At 35.3% G+C, this 22,117-nt stretch overlaps 1 protein-coding gene across 6 annotated transcripts in view; it reads left to right on the plus strand.

The window, feature by feature from the left end:
- Positions 1 to 22,117, plus strand: part of DOP1A (DOP1 leucine zipper like protein A) — a 107,827-nt gene that overhangs the window by 16,124 nt on the left and 69,586 nt on the right. For 5 of the 6 annotated variants that reach the window (XR_011974395.1, XM_072642693.1, XM_072642696.1 and 2 more), the window contains exons 2-5: positions 2,492 to 2,682; positions 10,064 to 10,245; positions 16,538 to 16,708; positions 19,568 to 19,757. Coding sequence is in view for 5 of the 6 variants with exons in the window: in XM_072642693.1 (XP_072498794.1) it covers positions 2,545 to 2,682; positions 10,064 to 10,245; positions 16,538 to 16,708; positions 19,568 to 19,757 (681 nt within the window). In the remaining variant the exon portion in view is untranslated. Of the gene's footprint in view, positions 1 to 2,444; positions 2,683 to 10,063; positions 10,246 to 16,537; positions 16,709 to 19,567; positions 19,758 to 22,117 lie in introns of those variants that run through there. The other variant, XM_072642694.1, reaches the window with a different exon arrangement.

Consider the following 22,117-nt stretch of genomic DNA (forward strand, 5'->3'; position numbering starts at 1 on the left):
TCAGCTTCCTTCTGTGTATTGTCTTCTCCGGCTTAGATTGTAAGCTCCTTGAGGGCACAGACTATCTTTTTTATATTTGTATCCCCAGTGTTTAGCACAATGCTTGATACATTGTGGGTGTTTCATTTATTGTTTATTTAATTTATTGATGGACAAAATCATTCTCCATCTTCATTTAGTCACCTCTCTGTTAACAGATGGGTAGTTTGCTTCATCATCAGTTCTTAGAAAATTGTACTTGATGATTCATTGCACTGGTCAGAGTTCTTAGGTCTTTCAAACTTGTTTTTCTTTACAATATTGTTGTTATTGTAGAACTTGTTCCCTGGTTCTTCTCACTTCACTATATCAGTTCATATAGCCCACTTCTTTCTTTGATCTCCTTGAGGCATAGGCTTAGTTGTGGTATTGCTGGGTCAGGGCTATAGATACATTTTAGGACTTTTGCAGTTTCATGCTGTTTTGCAGATGTCTGGTCCACTACATAATTCCGTCAATGTATTAATGTGCCTTTTTTTCCTGAAGCCCCTCTGATATTTGCTATTTTCTTTTTTGTCTGTTTTGTCCATCTGAAAGGTTTGAGGTGGAACCTGAGTTGGTTTAATTTGCATTTCTCTGATTATTAGTATTTTCAAGCGTTTTTCATGAAGCTGTTGATAGCTTGGATTTCTTCCTTTGAAAACTGCCTTTTCATATCTTTTGATGACATTTCCCCTAGATCTTTTTTTAGAGTAAGTTTTCATTGCTATTATCTGTTTTTTTCATTACCATGGTATCTTACATATTCTTTCACCTCTCCCTCTCCAAGAGCCATCCTATATGACAAATAGTGTTTTTGAAAAGAGGAAAAGAAAAGTCAGCACAACTGAAACAATATATTGAAAAGGTCAACAAGCATGCAGTGTGTAACACCTATGGGTCTCCCATCTCCACAAAGGCTTATAAATTGGGTGGATCTTCTCATCTCTTTTCATTGCAGCCTATTTGATCTTTATGATTTCAGTACATTTACTTTTGATCTTTTGGTGCATCATTATTCTTTTCATTTACATTGTTGTAAATATTATGTATATTATTTTTTGACTCTACTTCACTAAGTATCAGTTTGAATAGATGTGTCCTTGCTTTTCTATATTTATTATATATATATATATATATATCTTTCTTAAAACACAGTAGTATTTCTTTACATTCATGTACTACAGTTTGTTTAAACATTTCCAAAGTAGATGGATATACTTTGTTTTCAGTTTTTAGCTGTTACAAATACTGCTGTTTTCAATATTTTGGAGTGTATGTATACTTTTTTCTTATCAATGACTTCTGTAGGGTATAAGCCCAATAATGGAATTTCTGTTTCAAAGGATATGGACATGATAGTACTTGATTTGCATAATTCCAGATTGCTTTCCAAAACAGATGTACCATTTGATATTTCCACAATGTGTTAATGTCTGTCTTTCCACAACTCGTCCAACATTGATTGTTGCCAGTTTGCAGGATGTGAGGTAAAATTTCAGGATTGTTTTGATTTACATTTATCTTACTATTCGTGATTTGGAGCATTTTATCATATGGTTGTGAATACTTGACAATTCATCATTTGTGAACTATTTATATCCTTTGACTATTGTTGCATTTCCTCTAAATATTAAAAGCTAATGGAAAGAGTAGGGATGGATGCTGTTGACATTTGAAGTAAATTGGGGGATGATGTGGAAGTGTCAAGTGGGAAAACAGCTGTTTCTTTGATAGTGCACTTATTAGCAATCAATAATCTTACTTCTCAAAGAGATAGGACAAGGATATAAAGATATATAGCAGCAACTATGATCTACCTGGTTACCCTTTGAAATTGTTGTATATTTCACTAGCTGGTGGACCTGTAGAGTAGATAGACATTTAAAGACAGGCTATTACCTTGGAAAAGTAGGTTTTCCTAAGCATTGAGAAATGCCTGGCAGTTGTGAGGAATGTATAGTCAGTTGTGAGGAAGTGAGAACTGGGAGGTTTTGGTGGATCAAACCAGTGATGGTAAAATTCTTATTCATCCTGTTATCAGTTAATTCAAAATAATGTGTAATTTGAAATTCTGAATTGACTAGGTTCCCTTTTGTTCTTTTTAATAAAAATGAGATGGTGTCTCAAATCTGTTCAGGTCTGTAGTGTTTCAAATTATCAGGGTGTTATTGTGATTGTAGCTTGTTGTAAAGGGAATACATTCATATAATATGGTGATAGTGATATAGTGTAATAGTAAGAGCCAAAAGAGTACCCTTTCTTTTGTATCTTCAAACTGTGAGTTATTTTAGCCCACTGAAAGATGTGCAGAGCTGCCCACTTATTTCTCCCACATTCTTGTAACCAACCTTGACTACCTCTCTATAATAATATTTAAAATAATCACAAGATTTACTGCAAGAAATTCTTACATTATTATATTATTTAACTTTGCAACAGAGTTTTTTCCTCAACAAACTCTTTCCTATAGGGAATGATTTTACATGACTTGCGAGCTCACCTCTAGTGGGAATCTGTGGGAGAATGAACACGGAGGAGCTGGAGTTACTGAGTGACTCCAAGTACAGGAATTATGTAGCAGCGATCGACAAAGCGCTCAAGAATTTTGAATACTCCAGTGAATGGGCAGACTTAATATCTGCACTTGGGAAGCTCAACAAGGTATGTTTTTTCTGTCCACATTGAGCAAAGAAATAATTACCAGGAAAAAATATTTGATTATTGTGTTAGTGGGCTTTCTTTAAAGATTAAAATATGAAATTAAAAACCATAAAATTTTTATTCTGCATAGGGAAGAACAAGATTTTCACATTTGTAACCAGTAAAATAGTTTTTTCTTTTCATAGTATTAAAATTTTAAATTAACTAATTCCCTTTAACATCTATTGAGGACCCTTCTCTACCATTTTTATGCCAGATTTTGCTTTATAGCAGTTATAGCATTTGACTTTCTTAAAATGGCCAGTACACTAAAGTCCATGAAATCAGTGAGGGGGAAATTATTTTATCTCTCATAGACATTTGTCTTTAAAGGATGTCTTATAGAGGAAGAAAGAATATTCTGCCAGAAAGTTTTTTTTAAATTTTTAAGAAGATAATGAGACACAGAAGGAGGAGAAAATAATCATAAACTATTTTTTCTTAGTAACTACTTATATTTTACATTCATTATTATGTAAAGATACTTATGTGGTAGCTAGGTACATACTAATAATGCTAATAAATAAATAATAAATAGTAATAAATTATTAAGTGCCATAGTAATAGTATGAATAGTAGTGAATTGACATAATTTGGTTTTTTAATGAGCATTAAAACAATAAAATGGATACGGCCCCCAAATCATTCTCTCTCTTTTCTAAAGGAGTTCAGCACCTGGCTCATTATCTTCCTTTCTTCCTCAACTCCTGCCCTTATAATAGAGGTACAATACCCACACTGATGCTCCCGCAAACTCCTTAACCTACCAATTCCTAGTTTCCTTTAGTCCCATGATGTAAACCACCACACACATAAAGATGATCATACCACTAGACCTCACTATTACCCACAATTGTTCCACACCAGTAATTAGAAACTTTTATTATGTTATCTGACCATAACTTACTCTCCTATACCTCATCTCTCCTAAATCTATTCTTCATCTTCATCAAGACCAACAGTGACTCAACCCTTCAGTATTTTCTTGGGTCATTATTTACCCTATTCTGGCTTCAGTTTTCTTCCCCTCCAGTTTCAATCTAATAACAGTCCTTTGCTCTTAACGTCCCTTGACCCCTCATCCTATTGCTGCAACTGTTGCTAAACCTTAGCCCTAGATTATTTCCACACTCTATCTCTTCCCCTTCTACTCACAAGCTGCTGAACTCTTCTGGATTCTCTCCATAACTTTGTGGTGACTGTATACAATATAAATTCATGTTATCCAACTCTGCTGAGCACTCACTACAGCAAGGTATTCCTTTATTTCTCCCTAACAGATTCTTTACTTCACTCTCCACAGAAGCTATTTCCAGTTGTCTCTTCTATCACAAGCTCTCCTTACACCTCCATTACTCCTCTTTCTCAACTGAGAATGTTGTCTCTTACTTGCCTGAAAAGTTTGAGGCCATTCAGTGCGAGTTCACTTTCTTTCCCTTCTTTTCATCTTAAAAAAACCAAACTCTCTCTTCTTTGATAAAGAGTTGGCCCTTCTTCTTGTCAAGGCTACCTATTCCCTTTATATTCACCCTTAGTTTTATAAAATAAATATATATTTCTCATTACATGTGAAAAAAAATTAACATTTAAAAAAATTTTGAGTTCCAAATTTTCTTCCTCCCACTTCTCCACTGGCAAGCAATTTGATATTGATTATACATGTTAAATCATGCAAAACATTTCCATATTGGTCATGTTGCAAAAGAAAACACATAAGACCAAGAAAAATAAAGAAAGTAAAAAAAAGATATACTTCAGTTTGTATTCAAGAGTTCATCAGTTCTTACTGCAGGGGTAAATAGCATTCTTCATCATGAGTCCTTTAGAATTGTCTTGGGTTATTGTCTTGATCGAGTAGTTAAGTCTTTCACAGCTAATCATCATCGTAATATTGCTGTTACTGTGTATGATGTTCTCTATTTTCTGTTCATATCACTTTGCCTCAGTTCATATAAGCCTTCCCTGGTTTTTTCAAAGCATCCTGCTTGTCATTTCCATCACAAATCATATTCCACAACTTGTTCAGCCATTCCCCAACTAATGGGCATCCTCTCAGTTTCCAATTCTTTGCTACCACAAAAAGAACTGCTATAAATATTTTTGTACAAATGTGTCCTTTTCCCATTTCTTTGATCTTTTGGAGAATGGCTCTAATTTTTTTTTTTTTATGAATTTGGCTTAGTTCCGTTTATATTTGAGAAATGAGACTTTTATCAGAGAAACTTGCTTTAAAAATTTTTTCCCACTTTCCTGCTTTTCCTTTTAACTTTGATTGTATTATTTTTGTTCAAAACTTTTTTCATTTCATGTAATCAAAATTAGCTATTTTATAATCTTCCTGTGGTCTTCTCTATCTCTTACTTGTTTGTAAACTCTTTCTTTATCCATAAATATGACAGGTACATTTTTCCATGCTCCCCTTATTTACATTTATGATATCACCCTTTATGTCTGAATTATTCATTTTGACCTTATCTTGATTATGGTTTGAGATGCTAGTCCATGCTAATTTCTGCATTTTCCTGGAAATTTCTGTCAAATGTTGAGTTTTCTTTAATTTATTTTTGGTCTTCAACATTCACTTCCATATAATTTTGAATTTCAAAATTTCTTCCCATATCCTCCCTCTTCCCATCCCAGGACAGCATGTATTTTGATTGCCCTTTCCTACAAACTGCCCTCCCTTCTATTTCCCCTTTTCCCCCTGCCACACATTCTTTTCCCTTCTATTTTCCTGTAGGGCAAGATAGATTTCTGTATCTCATTGTTTATATGTCTTATTTTCTAGTTGCATGTAAAAACAGTTGATAATTTTCATTTTTATACCTTTGAGTTCCACATTCTCTCCCTTCCCCCTCCCTACCCTCCTCATTGAGAAGGCAAGCAATTCAGTAGTTTTACATGTACAGTCATGCAAAATACTTCCATTAATAGTCATGTTGTGAAATACTAACTATATTTCCCTTTATCCTGTCCCGCCCTCTATTCTCTCCTTTAACCTGTCCCTCTACCAAAGTGTTTGCCTCCTATTACCCCTTTCTCCAATCTGCTGTCCCTTCTATTATCTCCCCTCTCTCATCCCTCCCCCCCTCACTTTCCTGTAGGGTAAGATAAACTTCCATACCCAATTGAGTGTGCGTGTTATTCCCTCCTGAAACCAAATCTGATAAAAGGAAGGCTCATTTACTCCCTCACTTTCCCCTTCTTCCCTTTCCTTGTAAAAGCTTTCTTGCCTCTTTTATGTGAGATGATTTACTACATTTTTCCTCTCCCTTTTTCTTTTTCCTAGTACAGTCCTTTCAACACTTAATTTTCTTTTTTAGGTACCATCCCTTCATATTCGGCTCACTCTGTACCCTCTGTCTCTCTCCGTGTGTGTGTGTGTGTGTGTGTGTGTGTGTGTGTGTGTGTGTGTGTGTGTGTGTACACACACACACACACACACACACACACACACATACATAGATACATACACATGTATATATAGAATTTCCTTCACCTATCCTAATACTGAGAAAGATCTCATGAATTACAAATATTATTTTTCCATGTAAGAATGTAAACAGTTCAACTTTAATAAGTCCTTTATGGTTTCTCTTTCCTGTTTACCTTTTCATGCTTCTCTTGATTCTTGTATTTGAAAGTCAAATTTTCTCTTCAGCTCTGGTCTTTTCAACAAGAATGCTTGGAAGTCCTTAATTTCATTGAAATTCCATTTTTTCCCCTGAAGTATTATACTCAGTTTTGGTGGATAGGTGATTCGTAGTTTTAATCCTGTCTCCTTTGACCTCGAATATCATATTCCAAGCCCTTAGATCCCTTAATGTAGAAGCTGCTAAAATCTTGTGTTATCCTGATTGTGTTTCCATAGTACTTGAATTGTTTCTTTCTGGGTGCATGTAATATTTTTTCCTTGACCTGGTAATTCTGGAATTTGGCTACAGTATTCCTAGGAGTTTTCCTTTTGGGATCTCTTTTAGGAAGTTATTGGTAGATTCTTTCCATTTCCATTTTACCCTCTGGTTCTTGAGTATCAGGGCAGTTTTTCTTGATAATTTCTTGAAAGATGATGTCTAGCCTCTTTTTTTGATCATGGTTTTCAGTTATTCCAATAATTTTTAAATTATCTGTCCTGGATCCATTTTCCAGGTTAGTTGTTTTTCCAATGAGATACTTCACATTGTCTCCTATTTTCTCATTCTTTTAATTTTGTTTTGTAATTTCTTGATTTCTCATAAAATTTCCATTTGTTCCATTCTAATTTTTAAGTAATTATTTTCTTCTGTAAGCTTTAACACTTTTCCATTTGGCCAATTCTGCTTTTTAAGGCATTCTTCTCATTGACTTTTTGGACCTCTTTTGCCATTTGAGTTTTATTTTCTTCAGCATTTTTGGGGGTCTCCTTTAGCGCAAGATATTGACTCTTTCTTCATGATTTTCTTGCATCACTCTCATTTATCTTCCCAGTTTTTCCTCTACTTCTCTTACTTAATTTTCAAAATATTTTTTGAACTCTTCTGTGGCCTGAGACCAGTTCATATTTTTCTTGGATGTTTTGGATGCAGGAGCTTTGGCTTTATTGTCTTCTTCTGATTGTGTGTTTTGATCTTCCTAGTCAGAATCATGTAAGAAAATACTTCTTCAATGAGAAAGTAAGAATCTATAGTCTGCTTCTTTTTCCCTGTTTGCTCATTTTTCCAGTCAGTTACTTGACTTTTGAGCTCTTCATTAAATGAGGGGCTCCAGAGGCAGCTGCCCAGCCAGTTATTTGACTTTTGGGCTTTTTGTTAAGTGAGGGGCTCCAGAAGCAGCCTTGGCTTCACCTTTGGCTGGGACTGGATCACAGTCCTCTCTCAGCCAGGTGAGAGACCCTTCCCACTGACCTTCAAAGCTGTCTGGTATTTGTGGCTTGAGAAGTCTGGAAACTGCGGCTGCTGCCAGCAATTCAGTCCTGTAAGGCCTTTTCCAGCTGTGTTCGGCCCATGCTGAACTGCGCTCCACTCCCAACCCAGTGTGATAGACACTTTCTATCAACTTTCCAGATTGTCTTGGGCTGGAAATTTGCTTCAGTCTGTCCTTTTGTGGCTTTTGCTGCTCTAGAACTTGTTTAGAGTCATTTTTTACAGGTTTTTTTGAGGGGTTTGGGAGTAGAACTCTTAACTGGTCCCTGTTTCTACTCCATCATCTTGGCTCTGCCCCCACCGCCCCAAATGTTGAGTTTTCTTACTCCAAAAGCTTGGATTTTTGGATTTATCAAATACTAGATGACTATATTTTTTACATAATCTATTCCACTGACCCACCAATCTATTTCTTAGTATCAGGTTATTTTCTTGATTATTGCTTTTGTAATATAGCTCGAAATCTGATGCTGCTGGGCTGTTCCTTCATATTTTTTTCATTGATGCCTTTGATATTCTTTCCTTTTTGTTCTTCCAGGTGAATTTTGTTATTTTTTTAGCTCTATAAAATAATTCTTTGGTAGTTTAATTGATATGGCCCTTTACATCTATATTTAAAACTGTTACTTCCTTTCTTCTTTAACAGATTGTATCCTCAGTCATTACCCTTCTATCACATCTTCAATCTCTGCTAAATCAACTGGTTTCTTCCTTACTACCTTCACACATACTTGTCTTCTCCATCCTTAAAAAACCTTTATTAGATGCTACCATCCGTAGAAGCCATCTTCCTGGACCTCTCCTCCCTTTCTCAGCCAATCTCATTCAAAAAGCTGTCTAGACATTTTCTACCTCCATTTTCTTTCTTATTTGTTCTTCTTCAATGCTTTGCAGTCTGACCTCTGATTTGATCACACAACTAAAACTGTTTGCTTCAAAGTTATCAGTGATCTTAATTGCCAAGTCTGGTAGGTTTTTTCTCAGACTTAATCATTCTGGAGCTTTGGACACAATAACGTTCACCTTTTGGCTATTCTTTCTTCTTAGGGTTTTTGTTGACATTACCCTCTTCTGGTTAATCCGTATATCTCACTGAGGCAGCCTTTCTGAAGTCTTTTTTCCTGGCTCATTGACCATATCGTGTCCCCTAACTGAGGATTTTCCCAGATATTGGTTCTAGGCCCTATTTTTTTCTCCTCTGCATTGTCTTTCCTGATTTACCTCATCCACCTGCATGAGTTTAAACTGTCATCTTTATATGAAGATGACTCTTTAACTGCTTTAACACATAAAATAAGTGTTTAATGATTGTTTTATTCATTCATGTCTCTCAGATTGATATGTCCCATCCATCTCTCCACTGAGCTTCTAAATCACTAATTAGGTTTTGAGTATTTCAAACTGAGTGTCCCAGAGACATCTTAAGCTAAAAATGTCCAAAATGGAATGCATTATTATTCCCCCTAAACCTTCCCTTTCATACTTTCCCATTTTTGTCCCACATTCTACCATCCTTATAGTTTCCCAGGTTCATAATAATCTCTCTCAACCCACACATTAAATCAGTTGCCAAGTCTTGCCATTTCTCCTTTACAGTATTTCTCATATCCAACTCCCTTGTCTACACTTATAAAGTTGCCCTGCTACCTTAGTTCAGGCCTTCTTCATATCATAACCTAGGTTATTACAAGTGGCTAATTGATCTTGTTACCTCAGTCTCCCCATTCCAGTCCATGCTCCACACTAATGCCAAAGTGATTTTCCTTAAGCACAGAAATAACTATATGAATAAGCTATTCACCCTGCTTCATTGGCTTCTTTTTGCCTCTAGGATAAAAAAGAAACTCTCATTTTTAAGTTTTTAAAACTTTATACAACCTGTCCTCAACCTATCTTTCTGTCCTTATTTAATATCACTTCTCTTAAACTCTGATCTTGCCAAACTGGCATTCTCTCTATGACTCCCCCCCAGCATTCCATGTCCCTGCTCATCTCCAGTGCCTGGAATATACCGTCTCTTTCCTTACTTGCACATTATAAGGTCCCTCTCCTTCACCCCATAAAGCCTTTTCTCTCTTCCACGGATGTGCTCAGGTACTGTTTTCTGCATAGAAACTTTCCCTATCCCAACCTTCCCCAATATTACTGTCCTACCTCCCAAACTACTTTGTATTTTACTATCCTTTTGGAATGCACACATTTAATAACATATTCATGCTGTACATATATTTTATGTGTCCTTGCGTCCCCCATTAAAATGTAGACTCCTTGCAAGTAGGGACTGTTTTCACTTTCTGTACTTTAATAATGCCTGGCATATGTCTAAAATATAGTAGGAGTTTAATAAATGCTTGAGTTGATTTAATTAAAAGCAGTAAGTAGTGACAGATAAAATGAAACACCAGAGATTGCTTTAATGTACTATAAGTGTTTTCTACCAGGTTTTACAAAATAATGCAAAGTACCAGGTAGTACCAAAAAAGCTGACCATAGGCAAACGCCTAGCACAATGCCTGCACCCAGCATTGCCCGGTGGAGTTCATCGAAAAGCACTTGAAACATACGAGATTATCTTCAAAATCATTGGACCTAAGCGCCTTGCCAAAGATCTTTTTCTTTATAGGTAAGCGTCATTTTAGTGTTTGTGTACACTGTGTGATTATGCCTCTATGTAAACATTTTATAAAACAAACAAAAACCAATTTAATAATTTCACTATTTTATACATATTTTTAAAAAAAAACCTCCTTTTTTATATTCTCAAAATTAATAAAGAAACTGATTGCCTCAATAATGACAGGTTTTTAACTCTTAATATTACAATCTTTGTGTATCTCAATTTATGCCATTCAGAAACATTTTTTAAAAATCTGTTACTTTTGGTCATGATGGTGCATTCCTATAATCCAGACAATGGGAAGACTGAGCTTGGGAGCTCTGGGCTGTAGTAAACTATGCCAGTTGGTGTTTGGCATTAATATCTTTTACTCCTATGAACAGGAGGGATAGGGAGGACCTGGTTGCCAAAGTAAGGGTGAACCAACCTAACTTGGAAACAGGGCAAGTCAAAAAAGCTTCTGTGCCTATGACTAGTGGCATGGAATCTATGAGTAGTCCCTACTCTTCCAGCCAGGGAGAGGTAGGATCTTTAGAAAATTAAATATATTATTTATTGTGTTTCTTTCTTCTACCTTGTTTTGCAGAATCACAAGTGTGAGCCTTGTAGTAATGTCTTTTGTAGTAATAGGGAAGTTTGGAAAAGGAAAGACTTGTGGGAAAGAAAGATAAGTTCCATTTTGGAAATGTTGAGTTTGAGATGCCAATCCATTTTGAGATATCTAAGACAGATTTGGTAATATGAGACTGGAGTTCAGGAAAGAGAATTGGATTGGATATTTAGATCTGGGAATCATCTGCATTGATTTGTCCAGGACAGAACCATTGTAGACACCCATGGTTAATAATAAAACTTTAGTTTTCAAAGTGCTTTACATATGTTACCTCATTTGATTACTCACAACCCCCTGATATAGGTGCCATCATCCCCATTTTTTAGAAAAAGAAGCAACCTAAGAAGTTAAGTGACTTGCCCAATGTCATATAGCTAGTATCAGTACCTAAGGCAGCATTTGAATTCAGGTCTTCCTGACTTCGTATCCGCTGGAACTACTGCTTTACCACTCTGCTTTTAGGGAACATGACTTGAATAACAATACTGCTAAGAAGGTTGTGAAGGAGTGCTTATGCAAGTAGAAGGAAACCAGGTAAAAACCTAGAGAGGAAAGAGTGTTCCAGAGAAGAATGATTGACATATTGTAGAGATCAAAAAGGGTGATGCTTGAGATAAGCCAGTAGATTTTGGAATTAAGAGTTCTGACTGCATTTTTGGCTCCTTCAGTTTCTTTTACTGAGATTGGCTTATTCAAAATCTATTTTTTGTTCTGTTAATCTGATTTTAAATTTTTATATATATTCATTTACTTAATTTAAATTGTCAGTTTTGTTGGCATATAATTTAGCAAAATGATTTCTAATAATTTCCTGAAATTTTTTCTTTTGTAGCGAATTCTCCTTTATCACTTATCATACCAGCATATTGATTTTCTTTTCCTTTAAGTAGGGTAGCTAATGATTTATCTATTTTATTAATTTTTCCCAAGAATCCAGCTCTTAGTTTTATTTATCAATTCAGGAGGACTTTTATGCTTTCATTTTTGTTCGTCTCTTGATATCCAGGATTCGTATTTTTTGTGTTTAATTGAAGTTTTTTTTAATTGATGAAAGTGTTTAGCAATAAAAAATTTCTCCTAAAAACCGTTCTGACTGAATTACACAAATTTTTATATATTTTTCTTTTGTCATTTTCTGTTTGAATTACTGTTTATGCATTTTGTTCTTTGACTCACCAGTTCTTTAGGGTTAGATTATTTAATGTTCATTTAAATTTTAATCCTTTCTTCAAAAGCCCTTTGTTTATTGTAATATTTATTGCATTGTGGTCAGTAAAAGATGTTTAATATTTTTTTTCAGCTTTTGTTGATAAGATTTTTCTTGCCCTAGCATATGGCCAATGTTCTAAAGGTGCCATGCACAGATAAGAGTGAAAAATATGTTTATTCCTTTCTATTTCTAGTCAGTATTTGAACTGTCACTAACCTTTATAAATTTATTTTGTGTCTCTTAATTTCTTTTTTATATTTTTGTTGTATTTGTCAAGGTCTGAGATAGCAATTATAGCTTTGGTGGCATAGTAGGTAAACAGTGGACTTAGAGTTAGGAAGACCGAAGTTCAGATGTGACCTCAGGTACTTATTACTCTGTGGCCCTGGGCAAGTCACTTAACCTCTTTTGGCCTCAATTTCCTCATCTGTAAAATAGGGGTGATAATCGCACCTTTTTTCCAGAATTATAGCAAGGATAAAATAAGTTAATATTTATAAAGTGCCTTGCATACCTTAAAGCATTCTATAAGAGCTTGTTTTTGTTAGTCTTTCTCTCTATAATTTGATTAACTTTTCCTTTAAGTATTTAGATGCTATGCTATTTGATATATATGAAGTGGTAACATTTCATTTCAATTTCATTCTTTCTCTTTTAACCTTTTCTGTTTTTTCTGTTGCTTTGTTTGATATCTGGAAAAAGTATTTCACCCCATCCTTTTGTGAGTTCTATGTCTGTGGGCTGAACAGTCTGGAAACTAACACTGCTGGCACTGATTCAGTTGCCCCAAGCCTGCTCCTGGTTTGCTGGAGCCCAGTGTGCATTGGTGCAGCTTGAACTTGCCTGTCTTACCCTGGTGCAACAGACCTTCCAAATTGACTTGGGCTAGAAGATCGTTTGACTTCATCCTTTTGTGGGTTCTGCCTTTCTAGAATTTGTTTAGAATCATTATTTTAAGGTATTTGGAGGAGTTTGGGGGGAGAGCTTAAGTGAGTCCCTGCCTTTACTCTGCCATCTTGGCTCCTCTGCCTCTTTTGGTGTTCTTAAATTTGTCAAACACTGGTCTGTTGTACCTGACTGCTAAACGTATAAGCCCAGAGATCACAGTACTGAGTATAAAACTGAAGGAAGACAAAGAAAGGCCTCATGGTGGCAAAGAATTGGAAACTAAGTGGGTTCCCATTGACTTAAGAATGGATAAAAAATTTGTGGTAAATTAATGTAATGAAAAATTATTGTGCAAAAATTATGACTGATGTATATAAAGAATTCAGAGAAACATGGAAAGATTTGTATGAACTGATGTAGTGAGAAGAATAATATAAACAATGAGGAAAATGATAGATAATTTTTCCAGCCAAAGGCAACTTAGAAGGTTGGCAGGAAAGGTCCGACATACTTGGGTAAGAGGGGAGCAAAATTCAGCATAGGCCATGCCAGCAACAGTCCAGGCCTTGGTAAACCAGGAGCAGGCCTTGGGAACCACTGAATGAGCAGCAACAGCAGCTGCTTCTGGAGCTTTCAGCCCACAGTCAATAAGGGGATTGAACAGCTGATCAGGAGATTACAGGGGTCTCTTTGCTGGCACTGAGGCAGGATTCTGTTGCTTTGCCCATTCTCAAATCTGGGTCGCAGTCCTGGGTGGCATTCTAGGGTGAGGAGGAGCACTAGCAGATCAAATCTTGCAGCCACAGTGGATTGGATGCTTGCCACAGTTCCAGCATAGAAAGAGTGCTTGTGGTCACTCAGACCAGGAGAACAGTAAACACCTTTCCTTAAATCATACCACCTTGGAAGAACTGAAAACTTACAGGTCCTTAGAAGTATTTCTGAAAACAGGTGCACAAAACCCCTGAAACTTGGGACAGTGCACCTTCCATTCTGGAAACAGAGCCCTACTTTAACAAAGAGTTAAAAGTGAAGTAATGGGCTGGGAAAATGAGCAAACAGGAAGACAATTCTGACCCTAGAAACTTACTCTAGTGACATCATAGGGCTTGGAATATGATATGATATTCAGGTGTGCAAAGGAACTAGGATTTAAACCAAGAATCACCTACCCAGCAAAACTGAGTATAATCCTTTGGTGGGGGTGGGGTGGGGGGGGAATATTTAATGAAATAGAGGACTTTCAAGTATTCTTAATGAAAAGACCAGAGCTGAATAGAAAATTTGACTTTCAAATACAAGACTCAAGAGAAGCATGGGAAAATCATAATGGACTTAGTAAGGTTAAACAGTTTACATTCCTATATGGGAAGATGACACTTTTAACTCATAAGAACTTTCTATTATTAGGGTAGTTAGAAGGGGTATATATAGGCAGAGGGCACAGGCATGAACTGAGTATGAAGGGATGGTATCTAAAAAAATAGAATTAAGAGGTGAGAGGAATGTTCTGGGAGAAAAAAAAGTCCAGAAAAAGTTTTACAGTGGAGGTGAGGCGGGGAGTGAGTGAACCTTACTCTCATGAGAATTGGCTCAAAGAGGGAATAGCATACACATTCACTTGGGTATAGAAATCTGTCTATGGAAAATTTGGAGGGGAAGGGGATAAAAGAAAGGGGGCAGGGGAGGAGTGTGATAGAAGGGAGGACAGATTGGGGGAGGGGATAGTTAGAAGCAAAACACCTTTGAGGAAGGATAGAGCAAGTAGAGTAAATGGGGAAATTAGGATGAAGGGAAATACATTTAGCAATAATTGAAAAAATTTTGGAGCAAGTTTCTCTGATAAAGGCATAATTTCTCAGACATGTAGAGTCAAATTTATAAAAATAAGAACCATTTCCCAATTGATAAATGATCAGAAGATATGAACAGTTTCCAGATGAAATAATCAAAACTATAGCCATATGAAAAAATGCTCTAACTTGCTACGGATTGGAGAAATACAAATTAAAGCAATTCTGAGTTATTATATACCTGTTATATTGACTAATAGGACAGAAAAGGGAAATGACAAATGGTAGGAAGCGATATAGGAAAAATGCGATATTAATGTACTGTCAGTGGAGTTGTGAACTAATTCAACCCTTCTGTAAAGCAACTTGGAACTATTCCCAAATGGCTATAAAAATATGCCTACCCTTTTGACCTAGCAATATCTCTGCTAGGTCTGTATCCCAAAAGAGAAAAAAAACAAAAAGGAAAAGGACCTATATGTACAAAGGTATTTATAGTAGCTCTTTTCTGGTAGCAAAGAATTGGGAACTGAGTGGATGCCCATCAATTGGGGAATGGCTGAACAAATTGTGGTATGTGATTGTGATGGAATACTGTTGTACTGTGAGAAATGACGAGCAAGATGCTGTCAGAAAAACCTGGAAAGACTTGCATGAGCTGGTGCAAAATGAAATCTACTGTGCATAAAGTAACAGCAATTTTGCAAGGTGATCACCTGTGAATGACTTAGCTATCCTCAGCAATACAGTGATCCTAGACAACACTGAAGAACCTATAATGAAAAATGCTCTCCATCCCTAGAGAAAGAACTGATGGTTTCTGAGTACAAATTGAAGCATATTATTTTTTACTTTATTTTTCTTGAAGGTTTTTTTAATCTGTGTTTTATTTCACAATATGACTTAAGGAAATGTTTTGCAGGACTACACATTTGTAACTTTATCAAATTGTGTACCTTCTCAAAGGAGGTGGGAGCAACAAGGAAGATGCTACTGCTCATGCAGAAGGTCCAGGACTGGTCTTGCTGGGCTCACTGATGTGCAACTTCCTCATAGCCTCCTCTGCCAGGTTACAGGTGATCATGCCATGAGCAACCTGAAAAGTTCCTGAGTGCTCTGGGATTCCAGTACAGTTATCATGAATGGATGACTCAACTTCCAGAAGAAATAACTTGCCCAGCAGTGGCCTGGGTCTGATTTGGGAAAACCAGGATGGTGGGGGATCACTTCGACAGAGTACTCAACACTTCCACAGGAGCTGTTGCTGGAAGTGGAGTAGTCATGGGTTACTACAAGTGAACCATTGGATGGGATTGGTGTCATGTTGCTTGTTCTTCCTGTGGTGGACCCAGAGCAGCCCCTGTCAGGCAGTATGGCTGCTGCAGATGATCACAGGTGACCTGGCTCAGGGGAAGGGAGTGCTAGGCCACAGAGCCCATTTGTAAAGGAGATTACAGGAGGATACTCCATGGCAATGAAAATACAAGAGTTCTTTGTATTTCTAAATAAATCTTTTTGTGCAGCATTTAGTGACTATTATGTGAATTTATCAAGTATCAGAGATTTCTCTCCATTGGTACCTTTCATGATACGTATTGCTTTCTTTTCCTCTTTGCTCCTTGTCCTTATCCTTTCACAGATCCTCCTAAGATCCTAGATACTTTCTAATTCTTATAATAGAGAGTATTCTTTCATTCATTCTATTGTAGACTTCAAGTTGTTTATCTGTTGTTGTCCATATTGGTGGAATATTAATATTTAACAAGTTATTTTTTTTCTTTGCTTTTTAAATAGTTCTGGACTTTTTCCTCTTCTTGCCAATGCTGCCATGTCTGTTAAACCAACACTGCTGAGTTTATATGAGATATATTACCTACCTTTGGGTAAAACATTAAAGCCTGGTCTACAAGGATTGTTAACTGGAATTCTACCTGGCTTGGAGGAGGGGTCAGAATACTATGAAAGGTAAGACAATTGGAATTCGTTTGGCAGGTGTTACTTGTGATGGTAAATAATAAATAACTTGTTAGTTGCTTCCTTCTTTTATGTTTTGGCATCAATTTAGATTTGGCATCAATATAGATCTTCCATAGAATCTGGAAGAGACTTTTGAAATTAAATAATACTATAACAATTAGTATATAATAATATATGTATAATAGGTACATATATAATATATACATTCTGTGTATATGTAATATGTATGTTTACATATAATAATAATAATGTAACAATTAGTATATAATTAATTATACAGTAACCTAATACAATCCTTTATTTTGATTGTGTGGACACTGAGACCCAGGGAGTTACTTGCCTAAGGTTATGCAGCAGTTGAAACTGGGTTCTTCAACTCTAAATACAATGCTGTCTTTAATCATCAGGAAAGTTCTGTCCCCTGTATTTTTCCTAACAGTAATTTTACTGTTATAACATTAAATGGATTTAGAGTGTAAAACATTTTCTTATTAGATGTTTTAAATGGACGAAAATTAAATTCACCAAAGTTAATCAAAATTGGTCATTGTAGAACCAGGCTTTCTAAAACTCCTTGCCAAGTGTTTATTCCACCAAGTAGTGTGGACATGCTTCTCTTTCTTTTGAAGGGCATATTTTAAGTGATAATTTATTTAAACAAAAATTGGAAAAAATTCCATGAAGAATTTTCTTTTAAAGAAAATAAAAATTTGCTAATTTTATTAAAGGCATTAATAGATTTAATCAAAGTGTTTGAAATAAGACAGTTTAAATTTTTACTGTCTGAAATCCTCAGATAGTGCTGGAGAATGATAGCCTTATAAATTGCTTTAAGAATAAGCACCCATTCCCCAATTGATAAATGGTCAAAGGATATGAACAGGCAGTTTTCCGAGAAAGAAATTAAAACTGTCTATAGTCATATGAAAAAATGCTCTAAATCACTGAGAGAGACAATCAAAACAACTCAGGTACCACATCACACCTAACAGATTTGCTGACATGACAAAACAAGAAGATGATAAATGTTGGAGAAGACGACATGGGAGAGGTGGAACACTAATTCATTGTTGGGGAAGCTGCAAGCTAATTCAACCATTCTGGAGAGCAATTTGGAACCATTCCCAAAGGGCTACAAAAAGGCATACCCTTTGACCCAGCAATATCACTTCTAGGACTGAATCCCAAACAAATCATAAAAATGAGAAAGGGTCCCACATGTACAAAAATATTTATAGTAGCTTTCTCTGTGGTAGCCAAAAACTGGAAATCAAGGGGATGCCCATCAGTTGGAGGACTGAACAAGTTGTGGTATATGAATGTATTGGAACACTGTTGTGCTATAAGAAATGATGAACAGGAAGACTTCAGAGAGGCCTGGAAGGACTTATATGAACTGATGCTGAGTGAAAGGAGCAGAACCAGGAGAACTTTGTACACAGCAGCAGCCACAGTGTGTGAGAAATTTTTCTGGTAGACTTAGTCCTTCACAGCAATGCAAAGACCTGGAAAATTCCCCATGGACTCTTGAGGCAAAATGTTTGATCGCAAAATGAAGGAGATCATTTTACTCTTGTGTTATGTTTTGTTTTGTTTTGTTTTATGGTTTCTCCCATTTTAATTCTTTCATGTAACATGACTAATGTGAAAATGTATTTAATAAGAATGTATGTATAGAACCCATATAAGATTGCACGCTGTCTTGGGGAGGGGAGGAAGGAGGGAGAGGGAGAAAATCTAAGACTTTTGGGAGTGATTATAGAAAACTGAAAACAAATAATTTTTTTAAAAAACAAAAAAAAGAATAAGCAGCTATTTAAGTGCTGAGTACTACTATTCTCAAAACTTATATTAACCTAGCTTTTAATAACCTATCTATTTTGCTTATTTGCTTACTGTTTTTGGAAAGTGTTGCTACAATAGTTGATTTTACCTAGTTTATAAATCTCTTGGTGTTTTAGATGTCTTCACCTTTTTTAATAAGGTGAAAATCTGTATGTCATGACTATAGTTGAAAACTTAATACATATATTGAATTAGTAGACTTCATTGCTTTGGAACCAAAGTTGCTTATAGTATATTATGTTAATTGTTATTCTAAATAGTATCTCAGGTGGTTTGTTAGGTTTGTCCCTTGTTTTACCTATAAGTAAATTAATGACTTTTGTTTGAAGTCACAAAGCAAGTGAGTCAAGGAGACTTGATCCTAAAATTGATATGATTCTATCTTTAAGTTTTAAAATTTCGCTTAAAACAAATAAAAAAGCAATCAGTATTAAAAGATTATATTCAAGAAAGTGATAAAAATGTTTTGTTTTCTCCATGTGTAATATAATAAATTAGAAAGACTGCATTGCATGGTAGACTGTAGAATTGAAGTCAAGAAGATCTGGGAAATCCCATTTCTAATACTTACCAGCTATGTGAACTCTGCCACACTTAAAAATCTGAGTATAAATTTCTTCATCTTTAAGACAAGAATAATAATACCTGTAGTATCTGCCTTACAGGGTTGTTGTAAGGATCAGATGAGTTAATATTTGTAATTTGTAGTATTTGTAATAATTTGTAAAGCACTTTGCAATTCTTATAGTGCTATATAAAATTGGTGATTATTATTACTGACAATATCAATAACGTTGAATTATGTAACATAGACGTGTAAAGAAAACATTAGAAAAACTCTTAAAATATTTTAAGCAAGCCACTGAGTATGTGTTTTAGAAAGAATAGTACACTTTTTCCTAAGCAGATGTGTGCTATTACTTTACCTTTTCTAGGCAGAGCATTCTGTTTTAATGTACTTGAAACAAAACTCTTGAATAAGTCCTTTGTTTTGCACTTTAGGACTAACACTTTGTTGGAGAAGGTTGCTGCTGCAGTGGACCAGTCAGCATTCTACAGTGCCCTCTGGGGTAGTCTTCTTACCAGTCCTGCTGTGCGTTTACCTGGGATCACGTATGTTCTCTCACATTTGAACAGGAAGCTTTCAATGGAGGATCAACTTTATATAATTGGTAGTGATATTGAACTCATGGTATGTACAGAATATTTCTGTTTTCACTTAAAAACATACATATGCCACCACAGCTTTTATGTTGCTATCATTTCTTTAAAAACTTTACACATCTTTGTACAATTAAAAATAAATTTCATTCTTTTTTATTTAAATTCTTTTATTATGAATTTAATCATTCATAAACACATCGTTTTGGTACATAAAGAACAACAAAGAGGATTGTATGTGAAACCCTGACCTTCTCTTGTATAAATTTTGTTTTAACAAAAGTGAGTTTTAAATTTAGGTAATTTAAATATTAAATTTAGGTAGTAACAAAATTTCCCCCTTTTTATCCTTTTTTCTTCTGCGTTTCTTAACGTTTTGCTTATTTTTTCTTTAAAAATTTTTTTTGTATCTATCAGTATTTACTTATTCATATCCTTCCTTCTTCCCCCAAGAGAAGGCCCTCCCTTTTAACAGGTAATTATAGGGAAACAAAAGAATCCATACATTGACTATTTCTCAAATTGTATGTTTCATTCTGTACTTCTAATAAATACATCACTTCTGCCAAGAGATGAAAGACGTGTTTCATCGTCATTCTTCTTCAATCGTAATTATTCACTGTGTTAATCTGATTTCCAAAGTTTTCCAAATTGTTTTCCATTACATTACTATCATCCTGTAAATTCTCTTGAATCTGCTTATTTTATTCTGCATCAGTTTGGAAAGTTTCCCAAGTTTCTCTGAATCAATCTTAGTCATCATTTTTGCAATGTAGTCATTACTTTTTACTCACAAACTACAATTTATTTAGCCTTACCCCAGTTAATGGGCTTCTACTTTACTTGTAGTTCTTTCCTGCCACAAAAAGTGCTGCTATAAATATTTTGATATATCTGGGGCTTTTCTAGTTGTCATTGATCTCCTTATTTTATATTTCCAATGATGAAATTGTTGGCTCAAAGATTATAAGCAATTTATTTTTATTTGCATTACTCCAAATTACTTTTCAGAATGTTTGGACCAATTCACAGCTTTACTGACAGTACATTGGTGTGACTATCTTTTTATAACTCCTCCAGCACTGATTTTTCCAAACTTCTGTCATTCTCACCAATTTATGTGTGTGAACAGAAACCATAGAGCTGTTTTGATTCCCATTTAACCACTTGTTTTCTTATCTTACTTTTCTTGAGATTTATTCACGAAAAAGCTTTTCAATTTCATTTAATCAAAATTACTTTTTGTAATAGTATTTTATTTTTTCAATTACATGTAAAGAAAGTTTTCAGCATTCACTTTTATAAGATTTTGAGTTAAAACTTTTTTCTCTTGCCCTCCTTCCCTTTTTCCCTCCCCAAGATAGCAAGCAATGTGATATAGTTCATACATGTACAATCTTAATCAGAATTTCTAATGACCTCTATCTCTTGTTTGGTTAGAAAGTCATGCCTCCTTCCCCCAAGCCATAGTAAATAAGTGTTTTAATAAGTGCCTGCATTATGAAAAGTACTGAGGTAAAATGAAAAGCCAAAAACAATCCCTCTTCTAGACTTCTGGGAGCTAAGGTGTTATGGAGTATGTAGTAAATTCTGGAGCTCTCCCATGTTAACCTCCAAGTAGCCATAAAGTGGCGCCCCAGAACAAAGAAAAGTTGGGGGAATAAATGAGAGTGATGCAAGAAAATTATGAAAGAAAACTGCTTAAAAAGTAGAATTGGCCAGATGGAAAAAGGAGATACAGAAATACAGTGAAGAAAAAACTCTTTAAAGAGTATAGTTGGCCAAATGGAAAGGAAAGTACAAAAGCTAATTGAAGAAAACAATACCTTAAAAGTTGGAATTGGGCAAGTGAAAGCTAGTGAGACATCAGTAATCAAAAAATTAGTTTAAAAAATGGAAGAAAATGTAAAATACCTCATGGGAAAAACGACTGACCTGATACCACTTCACTCCTATCAGACTGGTAATATGACAAAAAAGGAAGGTGATAAATATTGGAGAGGATGTAGGAAAATTGGGACACTGATGTACTATTGGTAGAGTTGTGAACTGATCTAACCATCCTGGAGAACAATTTGAAACTGTGCCCAAAGGGCATATCCTTTGATTCAACAATACCACTACTATGTCTACATCCCAAAGAGATCATAAAAAGGGGGAAAGGACCCACGTGTGCAGAAATGTTTATAGCAGCCCTTTTCATGGTAGCAAAATGTTGAAATTGAAGGGATATTCATCAACTGGGGAATAGCTAAACAAGCTGTGATAAATGAATGTAATGGAATACTACTATGCAACAAGAAATGATGAACAGGCAGATTTCAGAAAATTCTGGAGAGACTGGTATGAACTGATGCAGAGTAAAATGAGAAGAACCAGGAAACCTTTGTA

This window comes from Notamacropus eugenii, chromosome 2, assembly GCF_028372415.1.
Source record: "Notamacropus eugenii isolate mMacEug1 chromosome 2, mMacEug1.pri_v2, whole genome shotgun sequence".
NCBI lineage: Eukaryota > Metazoa > Chordata > Mammalia > Diprotodontia > Macropodidae > Notamacropus > Notamacropus eugenii.